The sequence below is a fragment of the Branchiostoma lanceolatum genome, chromosome 1 (genome assembly GCF_035083965.1).
Source record: "Branchiostoma lanceolatum isolate klBraLanc5 chromosome 1, klBraLanc5.hap2, whole genome shotgun sequence".
Lineage (NCBI taxonomy): Eukaryota > Metazoa > Chordata > Leptocardii > Amphioxiformes > Branchiostomatidae > Branchiostoma > Branchiostoma lanceolatum.
Window position 1 is genome coordinate 25287104 of NC_089722.1, and position 25246 is coordinate 25312349.

The 25246-nt window shown below is 42.5% G+C and overlaps 4 protein-coding genes across 4 annotated transcripts in view; 1 reads left to right on the forward strand and 3 right to left on the reverse strand.

The window, feature by feature from the left end:
• Positions 1 to 10733, forward strand: LOC136444259 (collagen alpha-1(XXVI) chain-like). The gene is made up of 7 exons (XM_066441777.1): positions 1 to 602; positions 7593 to 7715; positions 8387 to 8490; positions 8620 to 8681; positions 8932 to 9208; positions 9437 to 9583; positions 9864 to 10733. The coding sequence occupies exons 1-7, from the start codon at positions 469 to 471 to the stop codon at positions 10139 to 10141; spliced, it is 1125 nt and encodes a 374-aa protein (XP_066297874.1). The 5' UTR covers positions 1 to 468; the 3' UTR covers positions 10142 to 10733.
• Positions 10320 to 14436, reverse strand: LOC136444270 (multiple coagulation factor deficiency protein 2 homolog). Its single transcript, XM_066441788.1, has 4 exons — positions 14251 to 14436; positions 12393 to 12476; positions 11920 to 12092; positions 10320 to 11378 (listed from the first exon to the last, which is right to left on the reverse strand). Exons 1-4 carry the CDS (start codon positions 14397 to 14399, stop codon positions 11278 to 11280), a joined length of 507 nt encoding a protein of 168 aa, XP_066297885.1. The 5' UTR covers positions 14400 to 14436; the 3' UTR covers positions 10320 to 11277.
• A 504-nt stretch (positions 14437 to 14940) lies between these two features.
• Positions 14941 to 17272, reverse strand: LOC136444305 (multiple coagulation factor deficiency protein 2 homolog). Its single transcript, XM_066441819.1, has 4 exons — positions 17076 to 17272; positions 16221 to 16304; positions 15869 to 16044; positions 14941 to 15381 (listed from the first exon to the last, which is right to left on the reverse strand). The coding sequence occupies exons 1-4, from the start codon at positions 17270 to 17272 to the stop codon at positions 15227 to 15229; spliced, it is 612 nt and encodes a 203-aa protein (XP_066297916.1). The 3' UTR covers positions 14941 to 15226.
• Positions 16983 to 25246, reverse strand: part of LOC136444314 (multiple coagulation factor deficiency protein 2 homolog) — a 28896-nt gene continuing 20632 nt past the window's right edge. Inside the window, exons 3-4 of the mRNA XM_066441828.1 lie at positions 18258 to 18376; positions 16983 to 17879 (exon numbers count right to left, since the gene is read on the reverse strand). Coding sequence (XP_066297925.1) covers positions 17752 to 17879; positions 18258 to 18376 — 247 coding nt within the window. The 3' untranslated portion in view covers positions 16983 to 17751. The remainder of the gene's footprint in view (positions 17880 to 18257; positions 18377 to 25246) is intronic.

A 25246-nucleotide genomic window follows, 5' to 3' on the forward strand; every position in this document is an offset into this window, starting at 1 on the left:
TATTTGTATAAACATTACGCGTACAAAAGCTCTTTAACTCCTGCTCCAAATATCTTTGCTGTCGTGGTGCCCTGAACGCTGAACTGTATAGAAGTAGCCCAGTCTTGTCAGAGGAGACTTTCAACAGCTCAGTCTGTGGGAGTTGAAGCTAGCCCAGGCCCGCCAGACGACTCAGGACTCTACTTCAAAATCACGGTCTACATTTGAGTCGACGTTTTGCAACAACCTGACGACGGTCTCTGTTGCTGGAAGTGTCTCTCGATACGTCCACGGCGCTTTCTCTTCTAAAACGACGGCGACAGGGCAAAGACTTCGCCCATACATGACTCTATACCCTGCCCAAGTGCACAGTACTAGTTCTGTTGAGTGTTGTCTGGGGCGTTGACAACTTCCGAGATTCGTCATTAGCAGGACTAGCGAAAAGGGGACAAATCGGCTGCAGTGGACCTTATCCCGAGAAGGACAACAATGAGAATGGAGACGATTCTCATAAGAACCACATTGTCACTGGTGATGGTTCTGGTTGTGTTGAACATGGCGTGTGTGGGGTCTACCAAGCCGCGTATGTCCACCAACGGCCGCGGATACCAGGGGGGAACCAGGTAAGATTGCATGTGAATGTGATATATTACCAATTAAACGTAACAAAATGTCGTTCAGGCCGTACATATTGTTGGCGCGCCAAAGGTAACGTTGCAAGAAAGCTTCAGTTGTAAAATACGTGATATCATTACTCATGCAGTATGTTTGGCAGCTGAATCGCTGCTTATAATAACGACTGTGCCCATGTGTGTCGTCCAGGTCACGTAACCTATGTAGAATCAAGCACACACGCCCATAATTTTTCTGCACTCAATCTGTCTCGAAAGTGTTTGCACGTGTCCTGAGCTTTTGTGTATCATCAGATGCAACAATCGGTCCTTTGTGAAAACGAAACGTTAGCTGTGTCCTTAAGAATGGGTAGGCCGGTTGAAGATTATGTACTGGTTACGTTTCTCTGTTCTTTCAAGGTTTTCTTAACTGTTAAAAATGTTGCTTCTGGAAGAGTATACACCGGCGGGTTGCTATAGAAAGTGAAGAAATGGTTTTGACGCCTAACTCTGTCTCTAAGCTTTGAAAATGTGTACGTTAAATAGAGACGAAGCACACTACACTGCATTCTTGTTGCTTAGTCGTCTCACGCCCATACCGCTTGTACTGTTAACATGAGTGTCGGGGACAACACACAGCCTACCGCACCTCGGCACGACCGGAATTCAGCGCAGACTTGACTCTGGCCGCTGGTCATGTTAGGATGTGTGACGGTATGGCCAACTTCACCAGGACTTTTCAGACACATCTCGGAAGTAACGGTTCAACACGAAGAGTCGTTTCCAGAAATTTCACGTATATCATACAGTTGCAGCTCTTAATATACATGTATTTGCCATACACGGTGATGTTTAGATTTTATCCAGAATTACTATTGGAATGCTTTTTAAACACGTACGTTGTCCTTCAGCATGTAACCTGTGTAATTTGTTCGTGACGAAAGAAAACTATGTCATCACGTCACTTGTGGCTATCATCTGGGAATTCAATCAATCAATCAATCATTCAATCAATCAATTAAATCAGTCAATCAAAAATGTTTTAATTGATAAAGAGGCATTGCAACCAAGAGCTAAATTTTGCCTTCCTTTCATTAAGTGCACTTGGTTTATACACAAGGCATTCGAACTTCAAATGAAGACAGTGCATCGTACCTACCAAACAACTACCAAATGAGACTACATTTCCCCACCACTTGATACTACACACTGAACAGTAAGTCTAGGTGTTCCCTGTCTGACCTTAAGGTAATGTCCTGAACTTTATACCATGACATGTTAATCTAAGAAAGTACATGTAGTCACACGACCTTGACTTCTACAAACGTTATCTACATGTAATACATCTTAGATGTTAGAATCTTGAGTGATGAGCTAGACATCCATGTCTGAGCGTGAGGCCGATAGGTTCTGATGTAGTGTTTACTTTCGAACATTCACCTCATCGCACAAGTGTGATGATGAAGTCTGAAATCTCGTAAGGCGTTATTTAAGAATACCAATGTGATAAGTAATGTGGTTTTAGGTTGAAACTTAAGGCATATTGCATCACAGACGCCACACTTGAGAAACATTCTGTCTACTTTCCGGTTTAGATTAGCACATAGACAAAAGGCCAGGTATAAAGTAAAACGAACTTCTCTTGAACATGTGTTTTCTGTTATCCGTGCTTGTGCTATCTTTGTAATACTTGTGAGAACAAATTATGGCCACGGCCAGTCCTAAGTTAGTAAGAGGTCTATGTACATGTCTGCTCTTACGTTATTTGCCTGTAGGTACCTTGGCAGGGACTAGTGGTTAACAGTCTTGTCGTCGTGGCTGCACATGTGTATACATAGAGCATCCTACATCTTTACCCTGATGAGTAGTTATAGATAAAGCTAAAAATAGCGACCTGTATAGGATGAGCTGCAGGTGTAAGTTGTTTTCCTAACACCCCGTAAATCTAACCCTGGTAGCATGTCTATTTAGAATCCATTATGTAAGCTTTTAATCATGCTGAAGTCAGACAGATGGCACTGACAATTCAGGGTGAACAGCAAGGTTGAATTTGCGCCGCGGGCAGTCATCTTTGGCCTTTTTTTGAGCTTGCATACATAAAATACACATGATATATTCATTAATCACACCTACAAGATACTAACTCTGATCTACTTGCTTCAGAACGTCATTGATAAAAGTACTTCAGAAAACAAACAAAAAACTTGCTAAAAGTCGAGGTCGCGTAGTGAATTAATTTTTTGATATTCAACATGAGTACACCTCGTCGCTGCAAACATCTTATCGACTTTGAGAAGCCAGTGTCTGTGCAAAAATAAGAGTTTTTTTAACCCCGAAACCCTATGCGATCCAGGCTTAAGTATGGTATGCAATCAGTATCACATCTTAAACGATTTACGGAGAAGGAAAAGAAGCTTATGGCGCCTGGCGTGTGGTTTTACCCGGCTAGGAAGCTGGGCGGAAAGGAATCTTGGGAAAGGGGAAGGCCTATATTTTGTTTACAAGTGATTGATGATAACCGGTTGAACGATATGCTGTGCTCGAAACGCATGTTGCCTGTTTGCAATGGGGGTACTTTGTTAATTAGGCGGAGTGAGACACTAGATGTCGACGGTTATATTGCTGTCAAGTATTAGTCAGGAATATCCTGACCACAGCAGTATGGTGGATACGTAATGGCCAAGCTGTTTTAGATGATGGTCTCGTGCAATATTGAAGAATTTTGTCGTAAAGATAAGTGCTTGAATTTTGATCTAGTCTTGATCTATGCCAAGGTTTCTCAAACATTAACAGATCAAGAAATTAAAATATTATTTTAGAATCTTTTAAAAAGGCCAAAGGATGAACTGTACACTGTTATGACCAAGCAAACGAACCACGAACGTACAAAATTGTGGTTTACAAAAACGGACATGGCTGTGGCTGTGCAAGCTCGGCTTGCTAAACGCTAATTAGAAAGTAGTGGCGCTTTGCACACCAATTTCTCGGTCTGCTTGGAAGAAGACCGGATCAAGTAACCGAAGCGCTCTTCGGGCTTAGCCACGCTTGTTACAGCGGCGCGAGGATAATTTGGGGCAAGGCTGTGTCAAAACGTTTAAGTTGGAAACTGCCTTTTCTAGTAAAAAGAACAAAGCTTTGTGGCACAGCTAACAGTATAACTACACAGGTATCTTAGAGATCTTCGTTACAGTCTTTGCAGTTCTTAAAAGCATTCCATACTGTGTTTAAGGGACCTCGGAATGCGTAGGAATGTATATACATAAATATTTCTATGTTTATACGTTCATAGGAATGTGATTCAATATTCAAGAGAGTTCGGACCTCACAGACTGATTCATCAGAAATGCCCATCAAAATTGGCTTGACAAGACTGCAGCTGGCCATGGGCGAGTCGCCCATTTTGTAGGTCAAATTTTCGCATTCTTAAGTAAACTTTCACCGACATGTCAGGGGCCGGGATTCGAAATCGGCCCATTGTGTGTTGTATATCATAACGATGTACTTCAGAGCGAGGAAACAAAGGCTGAAAAAAGCCGCTTGCTGAACACGTAAGTTCAAGGGTACCGGTATCTGGCAGTCCTCCCAGAGTCACGCTTCCCGATTGACAGAGACTGATAACAGGATCACCGCCTGCGCGCCTGTAGTTATTACTACCTCCCCAGCCGACACACAACCTCAACAGGTCAACAAGCTGGCGAGGTCGCCACGTTATCTCACAGCTTGTACCTTGTCTCCTGATTGAAAGACTGTAAGTTCTCATCCGTGGCACACCGACTCCAACGTGTGTGGTGACGCGGTGAGAGGTAGCAGCGCAGCAGACAGCACATGTCAGGTGCACCGGCGACGCCCGAGATTGCGTGCAGATCCTCAAGCCTACACGTACTGAGCGGGCCGTTTTGTCGTAAACTACGCTGTCGTGTCAAGCTTCGACCCGACACATCGGATACCCCTCGTTTGTTTCACGACATCGTCTGAATACCGTGTCGGCCCATTCCTGATCACATGCAGTTGTAATGTGTTACTCTGTCTCCGCCTGCTTTCATTCATGACTTCTTCTGTTACTTATACAGTGCAGGAGCAACAACAGAAAAGGATATCCATCCAGACTCGATCACTTCTTCTTGTTGATGAATTTAAATCATCAAAATTAACAATAAAACTCAGGTGGCAAAAACAAGCGTTTTAACCATTAGTTTGAAGGATGTATTTTGTCTAAAAGCTGGCTGGATCCGTTCAAGTCCGACAATGAATTGAGCATAAATTGCGTTTGGTTATTACGGTTTTGTTGCTATAGAGGGCGGCGCAATGGTCGTTAAGTAACTAGCTACAGTTGTCGCACGCTGATTGACTTCAGAGTAAACGTTTTCCAACTGCGAGGCAAAAAGCAGGCTCTTTGACACGCTACAACAAGCGATTCTGTGAGAAACTCGATCAGGGTCAAGACGCCAGAATAGAGCTTCTTTAACTGCAGGCCACCCAGGGGAAAGTGAAGTTCGCTGAGTGACACCTGGAGCACGGCCTTTCAGGAGACCCTCACAGTAAACACAACTGTCGGGAGAGATGTCGGGGCCTCCCGGGCCGGTCGTCTCGCTCTCCCGGCTGCCTTCTGTCCGGGCGTCACCTTGACAACAGTAAATAAATGCTGGTGCTACGGAGGGGACTTGGACGAGGGAGACAGTGAATCTCCACCCCTTTTTCGAAGCTCTGAAGGTCATAACGAAAATCCTTCATCGGACGAAAATCTACGGTTTTACTTGGATTCACTGAACGAATAGATTGCCATTGTGATGTTTATTTGGAGTGTGTGGTTTTAGATATCTGCTTCAAGTGACTCAGAACAACTCGGTTGCTGTAGCCAATCACCTCGTCTACATACGTTTCGACCCTAAATATGTTCATGAACTTACGAAACAGCAATGAAAATTAAAGTTCCCTGGATTCTAAACCTCATATGAATTAGCGTACGTCAAAATCACAGATATAGGTTATCTTGTGTTCCATAGTGTGTTCCATGGGCTAGAGGGTTTTTAGTCACGTGACTTAATGCTACCCTGGCCGTAACTATGGGCCTATTATGGGATTCTAGAAACGTCATGATTTATTGCAGGGGGTGACATTACATTCAATTACACATTCAGAGCGTGTTGAAGTGACATTGACCTTGTGACTTCCATGCTCCCATTTTGCACCTGGTTTCGAACGACAGCTAGTGATGAATGACGTATGGGGTCTTAGACAGCAGAGGTACGGGTGGTGTCTGGGGCCTTGGGCGGGGTCTGAGTTAGTTTTGGATCATTCTTGCAAATGATATCTTCATTACAATACACTAGCTTCATTGTTAAAACGAAATGCTGAATGGATCCATAGTTACCTTAAGACCTGCTAAGACTAAAATGTTTATGAGTGAGTTAATGTTTCCTATTTCGTTGCCAGAAGAGCACATTCTATTTTAATACAAATCAACGGATCGTCTTAAAATTACAGAAAGTAGCATATTGAAAAACGACGCCAAAAAAGCGAGTAGTCAGAAGTCTTCTGAGTGACAAGACAGAGACAATGGATGTTACATCACAGACAGCTCCTCAGGACTGTTGGTCCAACAGGATCTCGAACCTCGTGTATCACCTCCTGTCTGCACCGTTATCTACGAGTCCTTGACTCCGTCACGGTCGGCGTGTTCCCTGCTGAGATAAGTGCTTGTTTCCGCGCAGGATAAACAGTTGTCTGACCCTGCATAAATGTTTGGCGCAACTTAAGGTTTTCTACTTCTTCCAATCCACACACTAGGGAACAGAGTAGTCAAGGTGCGCTGTTAGGAACGACAACAACCAGCGGAATATTTACGACAAGAATAAATGACAACAAAACATATCTAACGATATCAATAAGCCTTGTGAGTTGGTTTGTGTGCACATACAGTACAACTATAGAAGCTGTGAATCACTCTGTATGATATTTGATATGTGGGTACTGAGTAGATGTCGGCACCAATTTGATTATAGGGCCCCTGGCGACCGTTTGAAATACTGCAGCATAACATTTGGTTTTGGTGTCAACAATAGAAAATTGTATAATGCAAGCTACCAATGCTATATGACGTAATTTGCAGAATGTATTGATTCAAACAGCTACTTTCTTCGGAAATAGCTTGTCTACCTGACACAAGAGGATCTATATCTCTTCTTACCTTTTCCGTTATGTACTATCGTGATGAGACACATATGAGAGGGTTAGATGTTGTAATTGTATACATAATACAGAGACGAACTGTTGAAAGACACGTTGCTCTTGGCGAAGGACATGTTACAGCAGCCAAATGTTTGATGTCTCAGTTTACATAACCTGAGTTTAAAAGCTTGGCCGTTCCCCAAACTTAGCAGATGTAAGTTGTGAGAAGGTGTTATTTCTGTGTAAGTTATCCTTTGTTAACATTGACCTTAGACCGTCTGGCAGTTTGAAGTAGAAAACATCCGGCTGACGACTTCAAGTCTGTTTTAATTCTAAATATCCTATAAATCTAAGAGGGGTTTTCAATTTGCTTTCACTTGTTTGTTTTTCTTCCGAGTGAGGCTGGGTTTTATCCAGTGAGTGTGATTTACCGTAATGGTTGTGTTACGACTTCTGTTGATTTGTGAATGCTGATACAAATTTCATGCTGTTCTTTACAAAGACGAACTAAATTAATACAATGATCATGAAATCATGTCTGATATCGCGGTGGTATAGTGCACTGCAGAAGAGAGAATACACTGACTGTAATGTGTAACAGACATGTATAATGACAAACTATTTTTAGGTGCCTCTATTTTCCTAAGAACGCCAAACCAGAAGCTAGCTATAGCAGCCCCCAGTAGCCATTTCTGTAGCCGATTCAAGCAGCCCAGTCTGCACCTAGATTCGACTTCTGGTATCGCGAGACACGATCCAGCCACCAAAACCTTTTTTAAGATCTTGTTTTTATCATAGTGACATGACGTTGACCTTTTCCTTCTCTGTTCGCAGCAACTGGTGCGCATACACGGTGTCGAAGCAAGTGACGTGTAAGGTTAAGAACGGCTCGGCAGTCTACAAACAGGCCTACTACATGCCGGGGTGCTCCGTCTGGAAACCTGGAAACTGTTACAGGTAGGCTGGGGAGTCTCTAAAGCATGGCCGTAAGTCATGTCCCGAGTCACGAGGTCACTATTGTCTAGACTGGTGGATGTTACTGCCGTTGTGATTGAAACGACTTGTAGACCCAGGTGATTACGATGTCGAGGCGTATGTGAAAGAGAATAGAAGCTGCTACGTAAAGCCCCCCTCTCACTGGACCCGCGGCACGCTGGTGGCGTCGCTGCGTCCTAAACTCGATTTGTGTTACCCTTGACTTTATAATGGGAATATCATTCAAAACGTACAAGCATGACCAAGAAGACAACAAAACACACACAGCTTAAAAAGATTCGTTTTTTAGGCGATACAATTCGTTGCGTGCTTTATCAATTCGATCGACCGCAGCGACGCCGCCAGCGTGCCGCGGGGCCAGTGAGAGGGTGTCTTAACTAATCTAAGCTATGTAGCTTTGACAGTCAAATCTGTCTGCAGTGACCACCCGATTGCAAGCAAATAGTCTGACAGAAGACAGGTGGCCACTTATTCATGTTTGGGTAAATGGGAAAAGTTAACTAAGGGACCAGCAAAAAGTGTCTGCAATGGCCAGGTGTTCTCATGGAGAGCTGGTCACTAGTTCTGGTTTGACTATGTTGATAGTGGTCGTGTTGTGGTGCACAGGCTAACATGTTCACTTCATCTGGCAGGTACCGGCGGACAGTGCGTCCCACCTACCGAGTAGCGTACAAGACAGTCACGGCCATGGAGTGGAGGTGCTGCCCAGGCTTCCAAGGAGCTACCTGTCAGGACAGTACGTAAACTAGCAGGCTAGCAAACTCCGTGCCCGGCGTTCGTTTCTTCCATTCTTTCTGTCATTTTTCCTAATATGTGCCAGAGGCCACTATGACCAGATTATCATAATATTGGTGTCTTTACACAGCTTGCTTCAACTGCAGCCGTCTTGAAGCTCTAGAGAAGCGGATGAGTGTTCTGGAGAACACAGTAAGTCGAATTCGAAGCATCTCGAGCTCACTCACTTTGTTTCCATTCAATGGCTGTAAAATATGTGCCGTTTTCATGAAATTGAATAATTCACTGACTTCCGTCAGCTACCGTAACAAACAGCTACGACTCTTTAGTTTCTGGGAGTAACGTTAACGTTACAGAACAAACCATACACGACTACATCTTGCAGTCTTATCAATCTGTGTATCAATCTCTTCCTATTCAATGTTAAATGTTCTGTTCGCAGGAAATATCGGCTGGTACTACTAGTGGTACTGATACGAAGGACTCAGATTTACCGGTCGGCCCGCCCCCTGCAACGGACGGGAAGAAAGCGGAGGTGCTACCGACAGGACCCACAGGACCCGTTGGTCCCCGCGGCCCGCCGGGTCCCCCAGGGATTCCCGGGCGTGCGGGTCCCGAGGGCCCACGGGGAAGACCCGGGGCACAAGGACTTACCGGTCCGCAAGGGCCTCCGGGACAGCCGGGCTTACGGGGAGAAATTGGATTACCTGGGCAACGGGGTGAGTTAGCGAATGTTGAAGGTTTTACTTCGGTGAGTTGTTGCCGGTACGAGACAAAAGTAATGATTTAGACGACAACAAGGGATATAATTATCAAACTGGGTCGACTGCCTTCATATACCCCTGCAATGTCTGATAGTCTACCGGTATCCCGCCATTCACTGATCAATTAATAATGGACACCAAAATGGCGACAATGACGTCACATAAATATGGTATTTTGTGCAGGCGAGCCGGGCATACCTGGGGCGCCAGGATTTTCCATGGAGGACTTGCCTGAGGGCATGCCTGACATGGCGGCCTTACTCCGCAAGGTGGACCTTCTAGCGAACAGAGTATCCTTACTGGAGGAACTGATGGCAGTGACGTCAGAAGGTATGAAACCTATCGCGTAATTTAGCGTCCGCTAATTGATGGTTAAAGACGCGTGTCACTTTCCTGTACATTAACTTGAGGGTAATTCGTAGCGACTAAATTTTGCGTAATTGCCTTCCCTGATTCTAGCATAATACCTATTAATTCAGCGCAAAGCATTGTCGGGACCCCCATGCATGCCCTCTAACATGTATGGATCATGGAGACATAAAGAGAACTCAATCGGTTGTGACTCATAACGAAGAATAATTATGATTGTTCTGTCGCCATCCATCAACAGCCGGTGGGTTTCTGCCCGGTGGGGGACCGTCCTTACGCCCAGGACCGGGAACGTCACCTATACCTGAAGTCTCGTCCCCCGACGCCTCCCCGGGACCCGGTCCTGACGTCATACCCGGATCTGACACGTCACCAACTCCTGCTGAGCTCCCCGAACCTGACGTCTTCAGTCCTGAGGGAAGACCTGGCTCTACCATATACCCAGTGTACCCCGGGCCTGACTATGAAGGTTCAGGCGACCACAATCTACCATTCCTATTTGAGAGCGAGACCGTATGACGTAATACTGTGTGTACGTTACGTAACGGTTTTAACAGTTACGTCTCTGCGTGACTCTAAGAGATCCATTTTACACAAAACACTTTACCTGAGTTATGACATTTCTAAGTACAGTAATAGCAAAATGTGTATCACTTGTCAAGAATAAAGATACCAGAACACTACATTTAAGACAATGAGACGTGCCAGTTAGATAGAATTTATGTTCAAAACGTATAACGTTTTTATCATAAGAAAGACAGAGTCCCTTTAAGCATAGACGTATTCTATATATCAAAGATAGTGATATGTGTTATTCTATATCAGAAGTCTGAAGCATTCCTCACAGTTTTTGTCTTTCATCTGAATATTCTAAAATTTCAAGAATATGGCATCATCTAGGGATTCAATTTAGTCATGTTGTCATTATTCTATTGGATATTAAACTTTTATTTCAAGATATATATTAGATATATATGTGTATACATGTATAACTATATCAGTCTCAAGTAAAGACAGACTGGCTTTATGTTACAACAGTTTTAATGCCACGTACTTGTGTGGTTCGAATTTCCAGTTTCCAATGGCAAAAATAAACAACAGGCAAACTTAAGGTTTTGATAGTTTTCCAGAAGGCTAGATATGCCGGTGTTGTCATAATTCTGCAATACGACCTGCAATTACCTACTTCTGAAGGTCAACAGACGACATGTCGACAGTTGGTGATGAAATGTCCTCTCCGAGCAACGTTTCATCCTAATGATCTCCCCAGTAGTCCGTCTGGTTGCGGGCAACTTTGGAATGACAACTCTTTGATGTAGTCCAAGTCTATATATATAGCACGTTTGGCACTGTACTCGGAAGATTTGTGAAATGACACTTTCCAAATCAAGAACACCCAGAAATTTCAATTACATAAGACAGTAGGATGTCTGGTTGCGGGCGGCTTTGGAATGACACCTGTGTTTAGTCTAAGTCTACGTATATTACGTTCGGCACTGCACTCGAAACATTTGTGAAATGTCCCTTTCCTAATCAAAAACGCCCAGAAATTCTAAGTATATACTCACATAGACGAAACAGGGTAGGGATTTCTCGGTCATATTATTGTTGCAACAGTCTTGATTAACCTCAGGTTTGTAAGCTACTTCTGCAGTCTAAGTCCCTGGCTCCCGTCGCCTAGAGATGACGTACTCGATGTAGCTGATCATTCCGTCGTTGTTTGTATCATCTTCAGACAGGATCTTGTCCACAAGTCCTGGTGAGAAAATTACAATAGTGACATTGGCTGACATATTAGTGTGAGCAATACTGGTCTTCTGGTCATCACTTGATAACGTACAAGTGTGGCTTGACTATCACATTGCTGGTTCTAGAAGTGTTTTGTACACAGTCAATACCAGTAGCTCTACTTCCCACTGCTAGGTGGCGCTGCAGTGGGAAGGATGTGGTCCCAACCGTGACTAAGCTTGTATCCCCCCTCATCACGAGTCATGACTCATGCCTAAAGTAGATTCAACAACTTTATTGTCACGAGGAAGCTTAAGGTAGCAGAAGAATTACTGAAACGTTGGCAGGTAATTGGCATTGTTTGTGTACAAAGAACCTTGTTACCCAGTTATTTACCAACGCAACCTGATGAAACTATTCCTCTGAAGTACAGCCAGTAGGTATCCATCTGAGTTGTAGTGCCTTTTAACGTGCTAGAGGTACCTCCTCGATCACAGGACCCCAATTCTGCATCCCTTCCAAAAGACGAATGCAGCTCCAACCAGGATGCCCTCCCCTTGAGGTTCTACCTGTAAATACGGCCATCCTCTCCTCGTGTTCCCTGTTAGTCCGCTCCCGTTCCTGCTCCACCGTCTCTCCCTCCGGAGCCGGCCGCCGGAAACTGTCGTAGTCGGAATTGTGGGATACCGCCGCCATGATCTCTAACCCGTCCAGATGGAGGTCTTTGTCGCTATCGTGAGACCTGACGTCATACATTAAGGGGAATGAACATGTGTCAATATATTGGTAAAGGCGGTTAAATTAGCTTACTCTTGTTTTGCGCAAGGATGATGAGCAACTGTAATCGGATAGTTCTTAACTGTTTTTATTTTAGATAAAAACGCCCCAGACACTTTGTTCAGTCTTACACTCGATGTCGTACTTTAATGTAGAGCAGCTCACATCACAAGGTATGTTTTGTGTTTTTGTATTGCTCGTAGTGTACATCACAACATATAGACTCTGAGTCGCACAAAAATGAAGTCTTAAGTAAATTTCATACTTGAAGAAATGAAACTCTCTCTCCGCTGGGGTCATGTTGTTGATGTCCTCTTCAGACAGCTCCTTGACGTGTTCCTTTAGATGTCTGAAAAATACATATGCATGGATAGATATGTACTTAAGCGTATGTATATACGTAGAGCGAGAGAGAGATAGTCGTTCGAGCGCAGTATCTGTAACAACAGCAAGATGGCGTGGTTGCATTCTTATCAGCAATATTTTTCGGTCATTCATCGCGGCAAATTAAAGTTACTTAATATAGAGCCAACGATACGCTATCTAAATTGATATAGGCTCTAACTACCAACCTGTCTCTGTTGCTAAAGTTATTACATCTAAATGATGACCAGATGTTCGTTTTCCCATACACAGAAAAGTACCAGTAACGTTTTGTTTACTCTGTTAGGCCCTGTTGCTAAAACAAAGCATAGCGAATCACCTACCACGTAGACCTCGAAAATGTAAACATCTAGGAACCCTAATACCCTATGACTGGGAACAATTTAAGTTTTTCTTCGTCAAGTTTTGAACGCAACTGAGAAGCCATTAAGAATATGTACTACATACTGAACAAGCAGTTTAACACGAGTAATGTAAGACCTTTGCGACAGGTACAAATATATTATATAACTAGACTGGCCGTCATTTGCTTTAAGAGCAAATTCAGGATGTTTCGCCCATACTCCTCATGCAAGAAGTGGGCTGTCCAAAAATAACTCCTGGGCAAATCCAAGTTTCTGCATAATTTATGCAAATGAGGTCCTCATGAGCATAAGTTATGTCCAGGTGCTTTCACCTTTCCTACATGTACCTACATGTAGAAGATGACATCCACAGCTTTTACAGTAAGGGGAATACAACATCATGCATAAATTATGCAAGTGAGGTCCCCATTAGCATATGTCATGGCCAGGCGTGTGCACCTTTCCTAAAGCTACCTACATGTCAAAGATGACATCTGCAGCTTGTACGGTAAGGGAAATACAAGTTTCAGCATAAATTATGTAAACGAGGTCCTCATTAGCATAATTTTTGGCCAGGTGCATTCACCTTTCCTAAAGGTACCTACATCTCAAAGATGACATCCGCAGCATTTACGGTAAGGGACATACAACTCTATGCATACATTATGCGAATTAGGTCCTCATTAGCATAAGTAATTGTCAGGTGTAGTCACCTTTCCTATAGGTACCTACATCTCAAATATAACATCCGTACCATGTAACATAAGGTACATATAACTTTCTGTAATACCATTAGTAGAGGTACCCCCTGACATCTGCTTGGTTTTAAGTCCCAGACATGTAGGAGGGCTTATGTTACAGTATGACCTAGTTCTTGCTGGCCCCGACAGAAAATAACCAAAAATTGCATCAAAAATTGCAAAATAAATCATTTTGAAGTAGTGTATGCCAAAAAAAATAATGGGGTCCTTTGGGTAAATATCCAATGCACAACTAAACCAAATTTCAGGTCCTCAGGTTTCAACACCACGGCACTGGAGGCCATCATGTGCGACTTTTGTCTGAAAATGACCAAAAAACCTCCATAAAATCATTTTAAAAACTTATATCAAAAAAATTTAAAAAGGGTCTAGGGGTATGCACGTACTCTACCTGCATACCAAATTTCAGCTAATTTGGTCGACGGACGACCGAGAAGAAGCGATTTGAAGGTTTGACAGGAGAAGAAGAAGAAGAAGAAGAAGGAGAAGAAACCTTACAAAAACAATATGTTTCGTTGGCGAAACATAATAATTAATGCCTGTGTGGCTTCAAACCTCTCACGCGTGATAAACTCTCAAAGCTGTGACATTCCCATATGTCAGATAGACGCTGAGTCTATATCACACACCTTACCCCTTGTCCTGAAGCATCTGAGCGTCGCGAAATTTGTTCTCGCCGTACCCCTCGGGAGACAGGCCCCGCGTCTGTGGGACCACGAGCAGGAGCAGGGCCCCGACAACAGCCGAGAGGACAGCCGGCGACATGGCTACAGTACCCGCCATCCAAATGTCACAGATGCGATAGAACTAGTATCGCCCTGTTATCTTTGCAATCGTCGTGTGACCGTTTGTAAATGTTTAACTAACATTGTTTCTCATATCAACGACTGCCTTATCAGTCACTGTAAAACGCCTAAAAGATTATTATGTCGGTCATTTTTATGTGTACCTTATCGTATATTTTTACAGGGAGGGGTTGCTAGCCCTTTCCCTTAACGTGCTAGAGGCACCTCCTCGAACACGAGACCTCCATTTCACCCTTCTTAAGACGGGTGCAGACTCAACCGAGATATCTTTCCCAGAATTGAACCGGGGTCTCCCAGTTAGCAACTAGTTGGAACCGGGAGCTCAACTCTGAGGCCGCTACTAGTTTAGCTACAGGGACAGCCCTGGTATCATTTATGCCATACACCAAATGCCGACGGTCTGATAGTTTGTGACAAGCCTAGGTTCTATCCATCGAAATATGATGTGAAGCGTGAACATGTCAAGGCAATTCACTGTACATCGTAGATGCAAACAAGCAATCAACAACTCGTTTGAATACATTCAACAAATTTTCTTTATTTGTCATACATGTAGTCAACGACCGTCTGTTCATTCATTCATTTTTACCATGCAAACACGATGCACAACAAATACGAGAAAGACTGTTTTCTATAAGTCAGACAGAAAAGCACAGCTCAGACTGCGCTTTTTAAATTTGAGAGGCTTTCTAACTGGTATAAACTTTTTCCTAATAGCTACTACTGTATTCGATGACTTGTCATGTTAATCAACTAGCTTGCTCTAGTTGAGTTGTTTTCAGTCTCCCCTTGTCAAAGACTATCCTATTGGTTTAGTTGGGTATTCAGGTCCTTTTGTCGCTGCTGCTGCGAGGCTTGTACGTCTTTTTCATGTCTGCGTCTGGAGATGACGTACTCGATGTAACTCATCATGCCGTCGTCGTCGGTGTCATCTTGCTCCAGGATCTTGTCAACCATGCCTTAAGATGACGACATAAAAATAACAGAGTATTGTTTATCATTTCTTAACATTTAGTGGTAGCACTTTTAATATGATGTGTGTTTTGAGTGTTATTTTGTATTTCCTTTAGCACAATTGTGTTCAGGGCAAATATATGCATGTAGGCATGAGGTATATTTGAATACACGATGAAAAATCGTGTTACCCATGTTACAGTACGCTCGGTCGTGACGTCTCATGGCAGGCCCTAATGCTAAAAGTGCGTGCACTTTTACTTGCTTGCTAACCTTTGTCAAAGGCGCCATGCATTCAAATATTTTCCCTTATACTTTACCATACAGTTACACAGCGACAGAAATGCACTTTAGTCTGTAGGAGGCGTTGTGGATCTACACCAGTTATTCGAACCATGATGAGGGGGGATACAAACTTAGTAACGGTTGGGACCACATCCTACTTACTGCAGCGCCACCTAGCTTTTTTTCTAGTCATGACATAAGGCGGACCTGTTAAAAAGTTGAGTCTCTCCTGGTGTTCTCGGTACCTCCTGGCGCGCGTCTGTTCGGGAGTCTCGTGCTCGGGCGCGGGTTGCTCGGCCGGCTGTCTGTGGGAGTGCTGGTGATCGATGGCCGCCATGATCTCCAGACCGTCCAGCTTCAGGTTCTTATCCGTGTCGTGGGACCTTCGCAGAAAGGAGGGGTTGATATAAGCCAGTGGATAATGGAAGAAAGGAAAAACTTAGCAATGAACAATAAGCGAAAATGAAAGAAGGCATGGCCTCGACACAATTGTCAGATATGGTACAAAACTACAATTTCCAACTTGTCTTAACTCGTGTTCTTACGAGAGCTAACGTACTTGAAGAAATGGAACTCCAGTTCTTCGGGTGACATCTGGTTGATCTGTTCCTGGGTCAGCTCCTGTACGTGTTCCTTCAGGTGACTACATGGAAACAACATCATAAAACTTATATCAAAGCTCAAATGGCATGGAGCATACTTAAGAAAAATTATCATCGCAATCCATCCAGAGGTTCATCACCACAAATACCAGGATATAAACACACACACATGCACTCACACACTCACACACACACGCACGCACCCTCACACACAAACACACTCACACACAAAAAAAAAACAAAAAAACACAAACACACCAAAAACAATACCTCTATTTCAAGTGAGGTAATAACGACGTTTTTTTACTTTGTTTGCATTTGCTATCCAACCCACAAGAGGGTGAATTTGAGTGGACCAGATGCTCCAATTCACACGCCGTTAACAACAACCTATATATATATCGCTCGGAAAACCTTTGTTGAGAGAGACGCACAAGAAACATCACCTAATCGCTGTAAGTTGTAACAAGAGGTGCCCACCAACTGGAATAAAATGGCCTTGAAGTTGCTTGAGGAAAAGCTAATGTTGGTTTATTTATCTCCGATCAATATGTTTTAGAAGAACAAAGGTCAGAATAAAAGTACAGTATTATCCGATATGTGTACTTGCTCGTTACGTACACCATTTGCAAAATTGATTCATCTTGTGAACATGGTACAAAACATTCGTGTATTCCTCACTTAATTCAATCAATCCATGGGTAACTACTCAAATCAAATTGAAACACAAAATAATTCTTTAATGTTGTGACAAAATTATCCATATGGTACCATGTTATGCCATATGGCTTGAATATACAAGAGAACGTTACCTCTTGTCCTGTACCATGGACGGATCCCGAAACCTGTTTTCATTCTGTTCGGCATCTGTACCGAACACGTTATGCGCCAGAAGTAGAGTCACCCCGACTGCAAAGCAAGACCACAACCCAGCCATGACTGTACTTACGGATACTGCCGATTTTACTGTTCGTTTGGTATTGTATTGGCTTCGTGTGAGAGTAAACATAATTATTGCAGTAGTACACGTGTGCTTCTAGTTAATCATTAGTTATGCACAACAAGTACTACTATACGTAATTGAGCGAAAGGACCGCGTAGTAACGCTTGAAACTTTATCACTCATAGGCTGTCTCGTGTTAAGTGGTTTTTGCTCTCAAAGAGAATCTCATGTGATATAGTTTGCTTTGAAGGTTCATAGACTACATGTAGTTACACAATGTGATATACAATGTGAAAGGTCAGAGGAATAAACAGAGGAATTAACCGACAACATGATTATCCATTTGTTTGTTTGTGGCAAATTCAATGTATAGAATATTAAAAGTCTGGTCTGGTCGGGTCCACGTACATTATATACTTTCTTTTTTTCTATCCAGACTGTCCTCATTACAAGAGGTATCGTATAATCACACCTGGTGTTTGGCTAAAACGTCATTACATTGTATTCAGCTCATATCCGCCATTTGTTATATTCCTGCTCTTTCTCTATTGGTTTTCTCGGTTCCTCCTCTCCATCTCTTGCCTGTACTTGCGCGTTGAGATGACGTACTCGATGTAGCTCATCATCCCGTCGTTATCTGTATCATCTTTCTCTAGAATCATGTCCACCATACCTATCGATAAGATGGAACAAGGTGATGCTAAATTGTAATCTAGATGTAGATCTGCTGTTCTACTATATTACGTGATTGTGAAGCTACGTCTTGTTGCGCATGGTCTTTTTCTACGTCGACATGGTTAGGCATCAGCAGTTTTGGAGAGAAAAAATACAGGATTTGACAACTGAAATTTACTACTATTCTTACTACTTTCAAGTGACATGTTTTCTTCACTCGGTAAAATTAGTATTTTTGACAAAGTGCCCTTCCCCTTCTATTATTACAAATATGTCTTCCCTGGTTTGCTCCTAGAAGAGGAATACATTCGTCTCCAACAGTGTATAATAGAATGCTACTGTTATCTTAGTGGAATACATAACATGGCCGGGTTACCTGTAAAATACTCCATCCTTTCATCATAGTCAGGAGGGTGGTTATATTCAGACCTATGCTCCATGGCGGCCATGATCTCCAGTCCGTCCAACTTCAGGTTTTTGTCGCTGTCTTGGGACCTGATGAGAGGACAAAGTTCAGACTTATGCTTAGTAAGCTTTTATAATTACACTAGCAATGTGTGTGACTACTCTGCACTTGCTTTTGTAAGGCTGTGAACCGGTGATGGGTCTCATTTCCCAAACGGATGCTTTATTGCTAATATCATAATAATACACTAAACGATGTAGTTATTTGACTTATCTTTCAAACGGCGTCTGTATAGGAAACGTAATATCATCTAAAGTGTACCATTTCAGTCATGAATGATTAATAAGTGAATATTCAATGAATCATGGGTGATTGGACAAACTTGTAGACAAGAAATATGCGCATCTCACAAATAACGAGTTATTCACATGTATCATGTCATCTAAAAACTACGATACAATTGAAAACTATGTGAATTTGCCTTTGTGGGCTAATGTAAAGTTGGCGGTCTAACAAGTCCTTTTTTCGGTTCGATAACAAGGCTGCACGGCGATGGGTCAAAACTAGAGTCGATGTCATTGCCATGACGGCGTTTGGATTTCGACCGCGATTTAGCTGTCGTTAACGACAACACTTACCTTACATCGCAACCGATCATAACACTGCAACCGACATCGCTATCTTTACATATCGCAGCAATCGAGTCTTTACATCGCAATCGAGTCTTTACATCACATTCGAGTCGCTACATCGCAACCGAGGCCTTGACACCGCAATCGAGTTCTTAAATCGCAACCGAGTTTTAAAACAGCAATCGAGTATTTAAAACAACAGTCGAGTTTTTAAAACAGCAACCGAACCTTAAAAAAGCGGTCGAGGATTAACTCCACGGGAGCCTAATCACATGTAGCACCTCGTTCACTTCACACCTTCTTAACACCTAATGGTTATAGGCCACCGGAGGGCGCAAATAATCGACTAGTTAGGCATATGGCATTGGTCTCCGTTGGTTCAAGGAGGTTTAATCCTCCTTGGTTGATTGGAAACATTATGCTGATTTGTTTATATATTTTTCTCATGAGATCTAATCTCATGAACGCAAACTTGAGTCAAACCACTCAAGGGACTGAGGGAAATGATTGCTGAGGACAGGAGATTGCAGAGGACCAAGGAGAGGACGGGCTATGTAAAAATGGATGAACTGTTTGTTATGTCTTGTGACTGGAGGTGGTTCCCTGTGCCAGGTGGTTGCCCGACAAGGTTTGACTGTACTAAATTTCCTAAACTTTCACAGATTAACACTGAAATTGTTATAATCATCTGCATCTGGCACGCCCATGGATGATTGGAATAATTTGTGGGGCGTCATCAGAAACAACACACATCCACATCTCACCTGCATGTTCTTAAGGAGTAAACATAAAATCCAATAATGGATAACACTGCAAATATAGATTTTCCGCAATAGTTATGCAAATTAAGTCATATTTGCATAATTTACTTCATTATGTACATTTCTGTCTAAGCTACCTGCATACTAAATATCATGGAAATCGGTTAATCCTTTGTTCAGTTATCCTCCTTGGAAGATTCTGACTGCAGTTCCAGAGCAAGCCGCTAGGGGGTCCAAAAGTACAGCACTTCTTCCTTACATCACAATCTGCCACCAAAAAATAAAGACCACAGCACGTTCAAGTCAAATGATTTAAAAAAAAGAAAGTTGTGATGCAGTACCAAGCTCACATACCAGGGGGACCAAAAATCAACATTGACCTTCGTATTCCCAACACCGACCCACATATCAAATATCATTACAATCCATCTTGACTAATGCTGACTACAAACATCCGGAAGGAAAGGAAGAAGGAAGCACAAACATACTATACCAAACATACTATAGCAATCAGCACAAAGAGAGCGACGTGAGAGCGCGCAGCGAGCGCAGTGAGCACCGTTAGGGCCCTGTCACACTTGTGCGTATATTCAAGTGCGTATGAGTTGCGCATCAACATTTCTTTGGTTTAAGTAAAGTTTGAGGGAAAGAAGTTGTTTTTCACTTTGACCTACCGTTGTGCAGCCTGCTTATCGAACCAAAGACATGACGTCATCGGCTGCAAACTAAAAAAACCTAAACCAAAAATATGTTAATACGCAATTCCTGCGGACTTGTATGTACGCAGAAGTGTGACAGGGGCTTTAAGGGCCCTGTCACATTTGTGCGTATATCATGGCCGTGTCAGTTGCGTATCAACATTTTTTTCATACGCAGGCGTGCGCACAATACGCACCTAATGCGTATCTCAATCGTTTTGTGAAAGTTTTACGTACGCAGGCACACGCAAGGTACGGCCCAGTACGCCTGATATTTTTGAAACTACCGAAAACTTTCGTGCGAACGCTGTTACGCAGCTCAGACGTTATAAATACGCAGTGCATACGTCCGACATCGGTCGAGTGCGGTACGAGCGCGCTTTGTGTTCGCGCTTTATACGCGGTAGTACGCTCTCTTGCGGCACGATCTCTGCGCAGCGTACACATAGCGTACTTGCAGCGCAGATACAACGCATGATGATCGAACGTATAGCGAATAATAATATACGTCACGAATTAGTGCCGTTCGTCCTGCGATCGGGCAGCGCATTGTACGTATCAGTGGCGTATGACAAACGCAGAGATAACGAACGGATAGCGTACATATAGTACTCGACGAACATCCGGGGTACATTCCAGATTGGGTAAATTATTGGTCGGGTATTCAATTTAGTTTAAGGGCAGAGAGAAAACAAACACAACCAGCAAAGTGTACATAACTTTTGATTTAAATAATTATTGAAATGCCCCGCGCACATGCATCCCTGTTACATACACATAAAAGTTCTACTTGTCGTTACTTGTGGAGGCGTCTTCTAATAACAGTTTTCGTAACTACTGATATCGACGCAACCAAATTCACAGGGTAAATAATGGCTCTAAATGTCATGGAGTGTTCCAAAAGTAAAATTGGTTTCCCTGTTACACATATACAAACGGTCCTACTTGTCATCAGTTGTGGAGGCGTCTTCCCATAACAGTTTAAGTAAACACTAATATCAATGCAACCAAATACGTTCATAATTCGATTAGCATCAGTGGGAAGTGCGTCAGGCATGCGGTCGGCAGACGTTGTGTACGTCCGGAATACGCTCAACATACACACCTGATACGCAGCTATTCGCTGCAAGGATAACAGTATTGCGCACTTCATATGCAAATCATACGTGTCTCATATGCTGAATTCGTTACTCATGCGCTATATGAGCGCCGCGCATAACTCAAGAAATTTGATATTTTGAGCGTACAACTGCGTATCGTCAAAATTTCATACGGAGCTCACGCGGAATTGCTTATACGCACAAGTGTGACAGGGATTTAGGCCTCAGCTTGAGCGCGACGATAGCGCCGACAAGTAGAATGGGGGCATTAAAGTCATACATAAGACCAGAGGAGAGTGTTCTGGTTCGGCTGATGGCATTTTTCTGAATCCAAGATCGTATATTTGTATTGGTATTTACCGCCCACCAAATACTGACATCAGCAGAGAACTCAATAAATGTATGAAGGAATCCATGAGCACTATCAATAGCACCTCGTTACATTACCGGTGATTTTGATATTAATCCACTCAGCAACACAAACCAACATACCACCGACCATGTTAACGATATGTTTTCATATGGCTTCTATCCACTTATATCTAATTCCACGAGAATAATACTCATTTTCACATATTAAAGAATAAAAAGACCGGTGGAATAAATCGCTTGGTTGTGTAAGAATAGTCTTTTTATTCATTAATATATGCAACTGAGTATTTGTAAGTTGAAAGAGCCAGTCATCCTCCATAGCCCAGAAACATGAAACTATTCCACAATTCCAAAACAGGTGGATGGCTGTCTCTTCTTCCGCTAGAGTTTTATAGGCCCCATGTGGATAGTGCTTTAGTAGTAACTGTTCCAAATGTGAAAAGCAGCTCATATTGAAAAATTCTAGTATGGAAAGTTCATAAGGTAAGCTGTAATGTTGTTTCCAAAGTAAAGTTGTATTGAAGCGTTCTTCCCAAGAATGTTGTATTTTGTTAGGATTCACACAGCTTTGCTTTTTTCATAAAAAGATTTACAAATATTTCTATACTTTTTTTTCTGAATTCCAAGTCCTGTCCCTAAGTCGGCGTACAAACCCATAAATCTGGGGATGCCTGCCTTAAAAACGATTTCCAATAGACTGAATTCGTAGAAATTAACTGGCTATATTGAAGTTCTGGACGGACATATACAAATTTTGAGGTGAAGTTCGCATAAGTAAGAAATCCATTTTCTGAATCCAAAATATCATTCAGAAATCAAACTCCTCCCGTATCAAAAGCTGTCAAAAATAATGGTCTTTTATTCTAAAATGTTTCTTATTTCAAAAGTTGAAATTTCTTCTCCTAAAACAAACAAGTATGGGGAAAGAAGGCAACCCCAGGTATGTCCGAAGACCGTGGATTGCAATTCATCAATAAAGCGATAAACTCCACGGCCATTCCGGGACGATTTAGAGATGACCCACTCAACGGCAATACCGTCACTAATAGCGGCGATTCGCCGTGGAATTCATCTATTTAGTGATGAACTCCACGGACATTCCGAGACGATTTAGTGATGAACTCAATGGCAATGCCGTCACTAATAGCGGCGATTCGCCGTGGAATTCATCGATTAAGCAATGAACTTCACGGCCATTCCGAGACGATTCAGTGATGAACTCAACGGCAATACCGTCACTAATAGCGGCGATTCGCCGTGGAATTCATCTATTCAGTGATGAACTCCACGGACATTCCGAGACGATTTAGTGATGAACTCAACGGCAATGCCGTCACTAATAGCGGCGATTCGCCGTGGAATTCATCTATTTAGTGATAAACTCCACGGTCATTCCGAGACGATTTAGTGAGGAACTCAACGGCAATGCCGTCACTAATAGCGGCGATTCGCCGTGGAATTCATCTATTTAGTGATGAACTCCACGGTCATTCCGAGACGATTTAGTGATGAACTCAACGGCAATGCCGTCACTAATAGCGGCGATTTGCTTGAGTGTGGCATCACTATGTATTGTCTTTTTTGATGTTGGAATAAGAAAAACGTGGAATTCATCGATTTAGTGAGGAACTCAACGACTATGCCGAGGCGATTCATAATTCATCGATTTAGTGATGAACTCCACGGCCATGCAGAGACAATTTAGAGATGAACTCAAAATTATGAACCCCACGGTCGCAGGAATCGTAATGAGATATACGGCCGCGGGAATTACTCTTACCAATTTGATAGCGTCCGACTTTGGAACCACGGAGCACTGGCCGGCCATGCCTCATATTTCCGGCGCGATTTCTATATTATGACAATTGGGAGGGTACGTTGCGAGTACGTCACCTTCGCTGAAAAAAACGCATTTCAACTGGTAGGTGGTTACATTTGGAGTTCGTTTGTTTGCTATGTGCATAATGTAACATTTTTTCGGGATCAAACTACATGAGCCATTTGCTTTGCCATTCCCCGAGGGCGTTCAGATCTCCTTGCAGAAGTTGTGAATCATTCGGGCTTGTGCGTCAGTGTGCCGGTTGAAATGGCGATTTTTGTTTTAGACTTTTAAAAAAAAACGCAAGTGGCAAAATGCCGCGAGCTCACCGCGAGCTTGCCGGGAGCTCACCACGCTGTTTGTTGTGTAAAAAGTGATATGTTAGTTTCAAATTTATACATATATTCGTATATTCTATAATATGTTACCTTTATTGCACCTAGTGTCATAAGTGAACATCCTTAATTATCGCCTCAAATCCATTTTTGATGCATTTCACTAATTGTACATTGTATTTTGATAAATTGACAACACTGCGATTTCCAATGAATTGAAATCACTATCATCATCAAACTACATTCGGTCCATCCCCCTAGCTATTGATCTGTTTGCCAGTTTGGTTAAACCTATCTTAGTGTATTGTAGTGAACTTACTGGAATAGATGCAGAGATCTAACTTTCAGTGGGATGACGCAATGTCCCAATGAACACATCAGAACATCTAGATCTACAGCTACAATCCCCAACTTGATATCTAAATGTTGATGAACTCCATAGTTACGGCACTATCTATCTATCTATCTATCTATCTATCTATCTATCTATCTATCTATCTATCTATCTATCTATCCATCTATGTATCTATCTATCTATCTATCTATCTATCTGTCTATCTATCTATCTATTTTTTTCATTAATTTTTAAAAATAATATATCTATATAGAATAACAAAATTGAGAATCAGCACACATTGTGCTGTGGCTTCGCGGTTCCCGGATTTGTCTCGTTGACGTTGTGCCCCTGGGAGAGGCACATTACTGGACATTTTTCTCACTTCACTCATCAGGTGAAAACGAGTACCTAGCTTCGGTTAGGGACGTCACTCTGATAGGACGTTAAATGGAGGTCCCATGTTTGAGGAGATCCTGACCTCCCGATGTAGACACCATTATAGACGTTATTTATCTTTTTAATCATTATATACGAAATCAGGTCCGTCTTTTACATGATTAATGAGGAAAAGTTGAAATTCCCTTTCAATGTGCTATTTTTGGGATGACGACCAATATACGAGGACACATATGGACAGTGACAGGCTTTGGGTCAACATGTGGGCAGTGCTTTTCACAATGTCAATGGCGCTTTAAGGCATATGAACTGGGAACTGTGACATAGAGAGGAAAACCGATTGATAAATCGATTATGTAAATACGGACATGATTTGTTTAATAAGTTTTGTACTTCAATCATGTACTTTTGACAAGTCTCCATGTTGTTCAGTTTTTCTGTGTCATATGGTTTTGTCATTACAGTTGTATTTGCGTATTAGTTATTTTGATATCGATACTAGGCAAAGT

What these genes read in the sequence shown, in the direction of transcription:
- LOC136444270 (XM_066441788.1), bottom strand. Translation starts at nt 14,399, where the DNA reads ATGGCGGGTACTGTAGCCATGTCGCCGGCTGTCCTCTCGGCTGTTGTC. An exon ending in CAGATGCTTCAGGACAAGGG is followed by an intron (nt 12,477 to 14,250) that starts GTAAGGTGTGTG and finishes TGTATTTTTCAG; the next exon opens with ACATCTAAAGGAACACGTCA. An exon ending in GAGGATGGCCGTATTTACAG is followed by an intron (nt 11,379 to 11,919) that starts GTAGAACCTCAA and finishes TTTTCTCACCAG; the next exon opens with GACTTGTGGACAAGATCCTG.
- LOC136444259 (XM_066441777.1), top strand. Translation starts at nt 469, where the DNA reads ATGAGAATGGAGACGATTCTCATAAGAACCACATTGTCACTGGTGATG. An exon ending in AGGAGCTACCTGTCAGGACA is followed by an intron (nt 8,491 to 8,619) that starts GTACGTAAACTA and finishes GTCTTTACACAG; the next exon opens with CTTGCTTCAACTGCAGCCGT. An exon ending in GATGGCAGTGACGTCAGAAG is followed by an intron (nt 9,584 to 9,863) that starts GTATGAAACCTA and finishes ATCCATCAACAG; the next exon opens with CCGGTGGGTTTCTGCCCGGT.
- LOC136444305 (XM_066441819.1), bottom strand. Translation starts at nt 17,272, where the DNA reads ATGTTTACTCTCACACGAAGCCAATACAATACCAAACGAACAGTAAAA. An exon ending in TCCATGGTACAGGACAAGAG is followed by an intron (nt 16,305 to 17,075) that starts GTAACGTTCTCT and finishes GTTTCCATGTAG; the next exon opens with TCACCTGAAGGAACACGTAC. An exon ending in CTGGAGTTCCATTTCTTCAA is followed by an intron (nt 16,045 to 16,220) that starts GTACGTTAGCTC and finishes CTTTCTGCGAAG; the next exon opens with GTCCCACGACACGGATAAGA.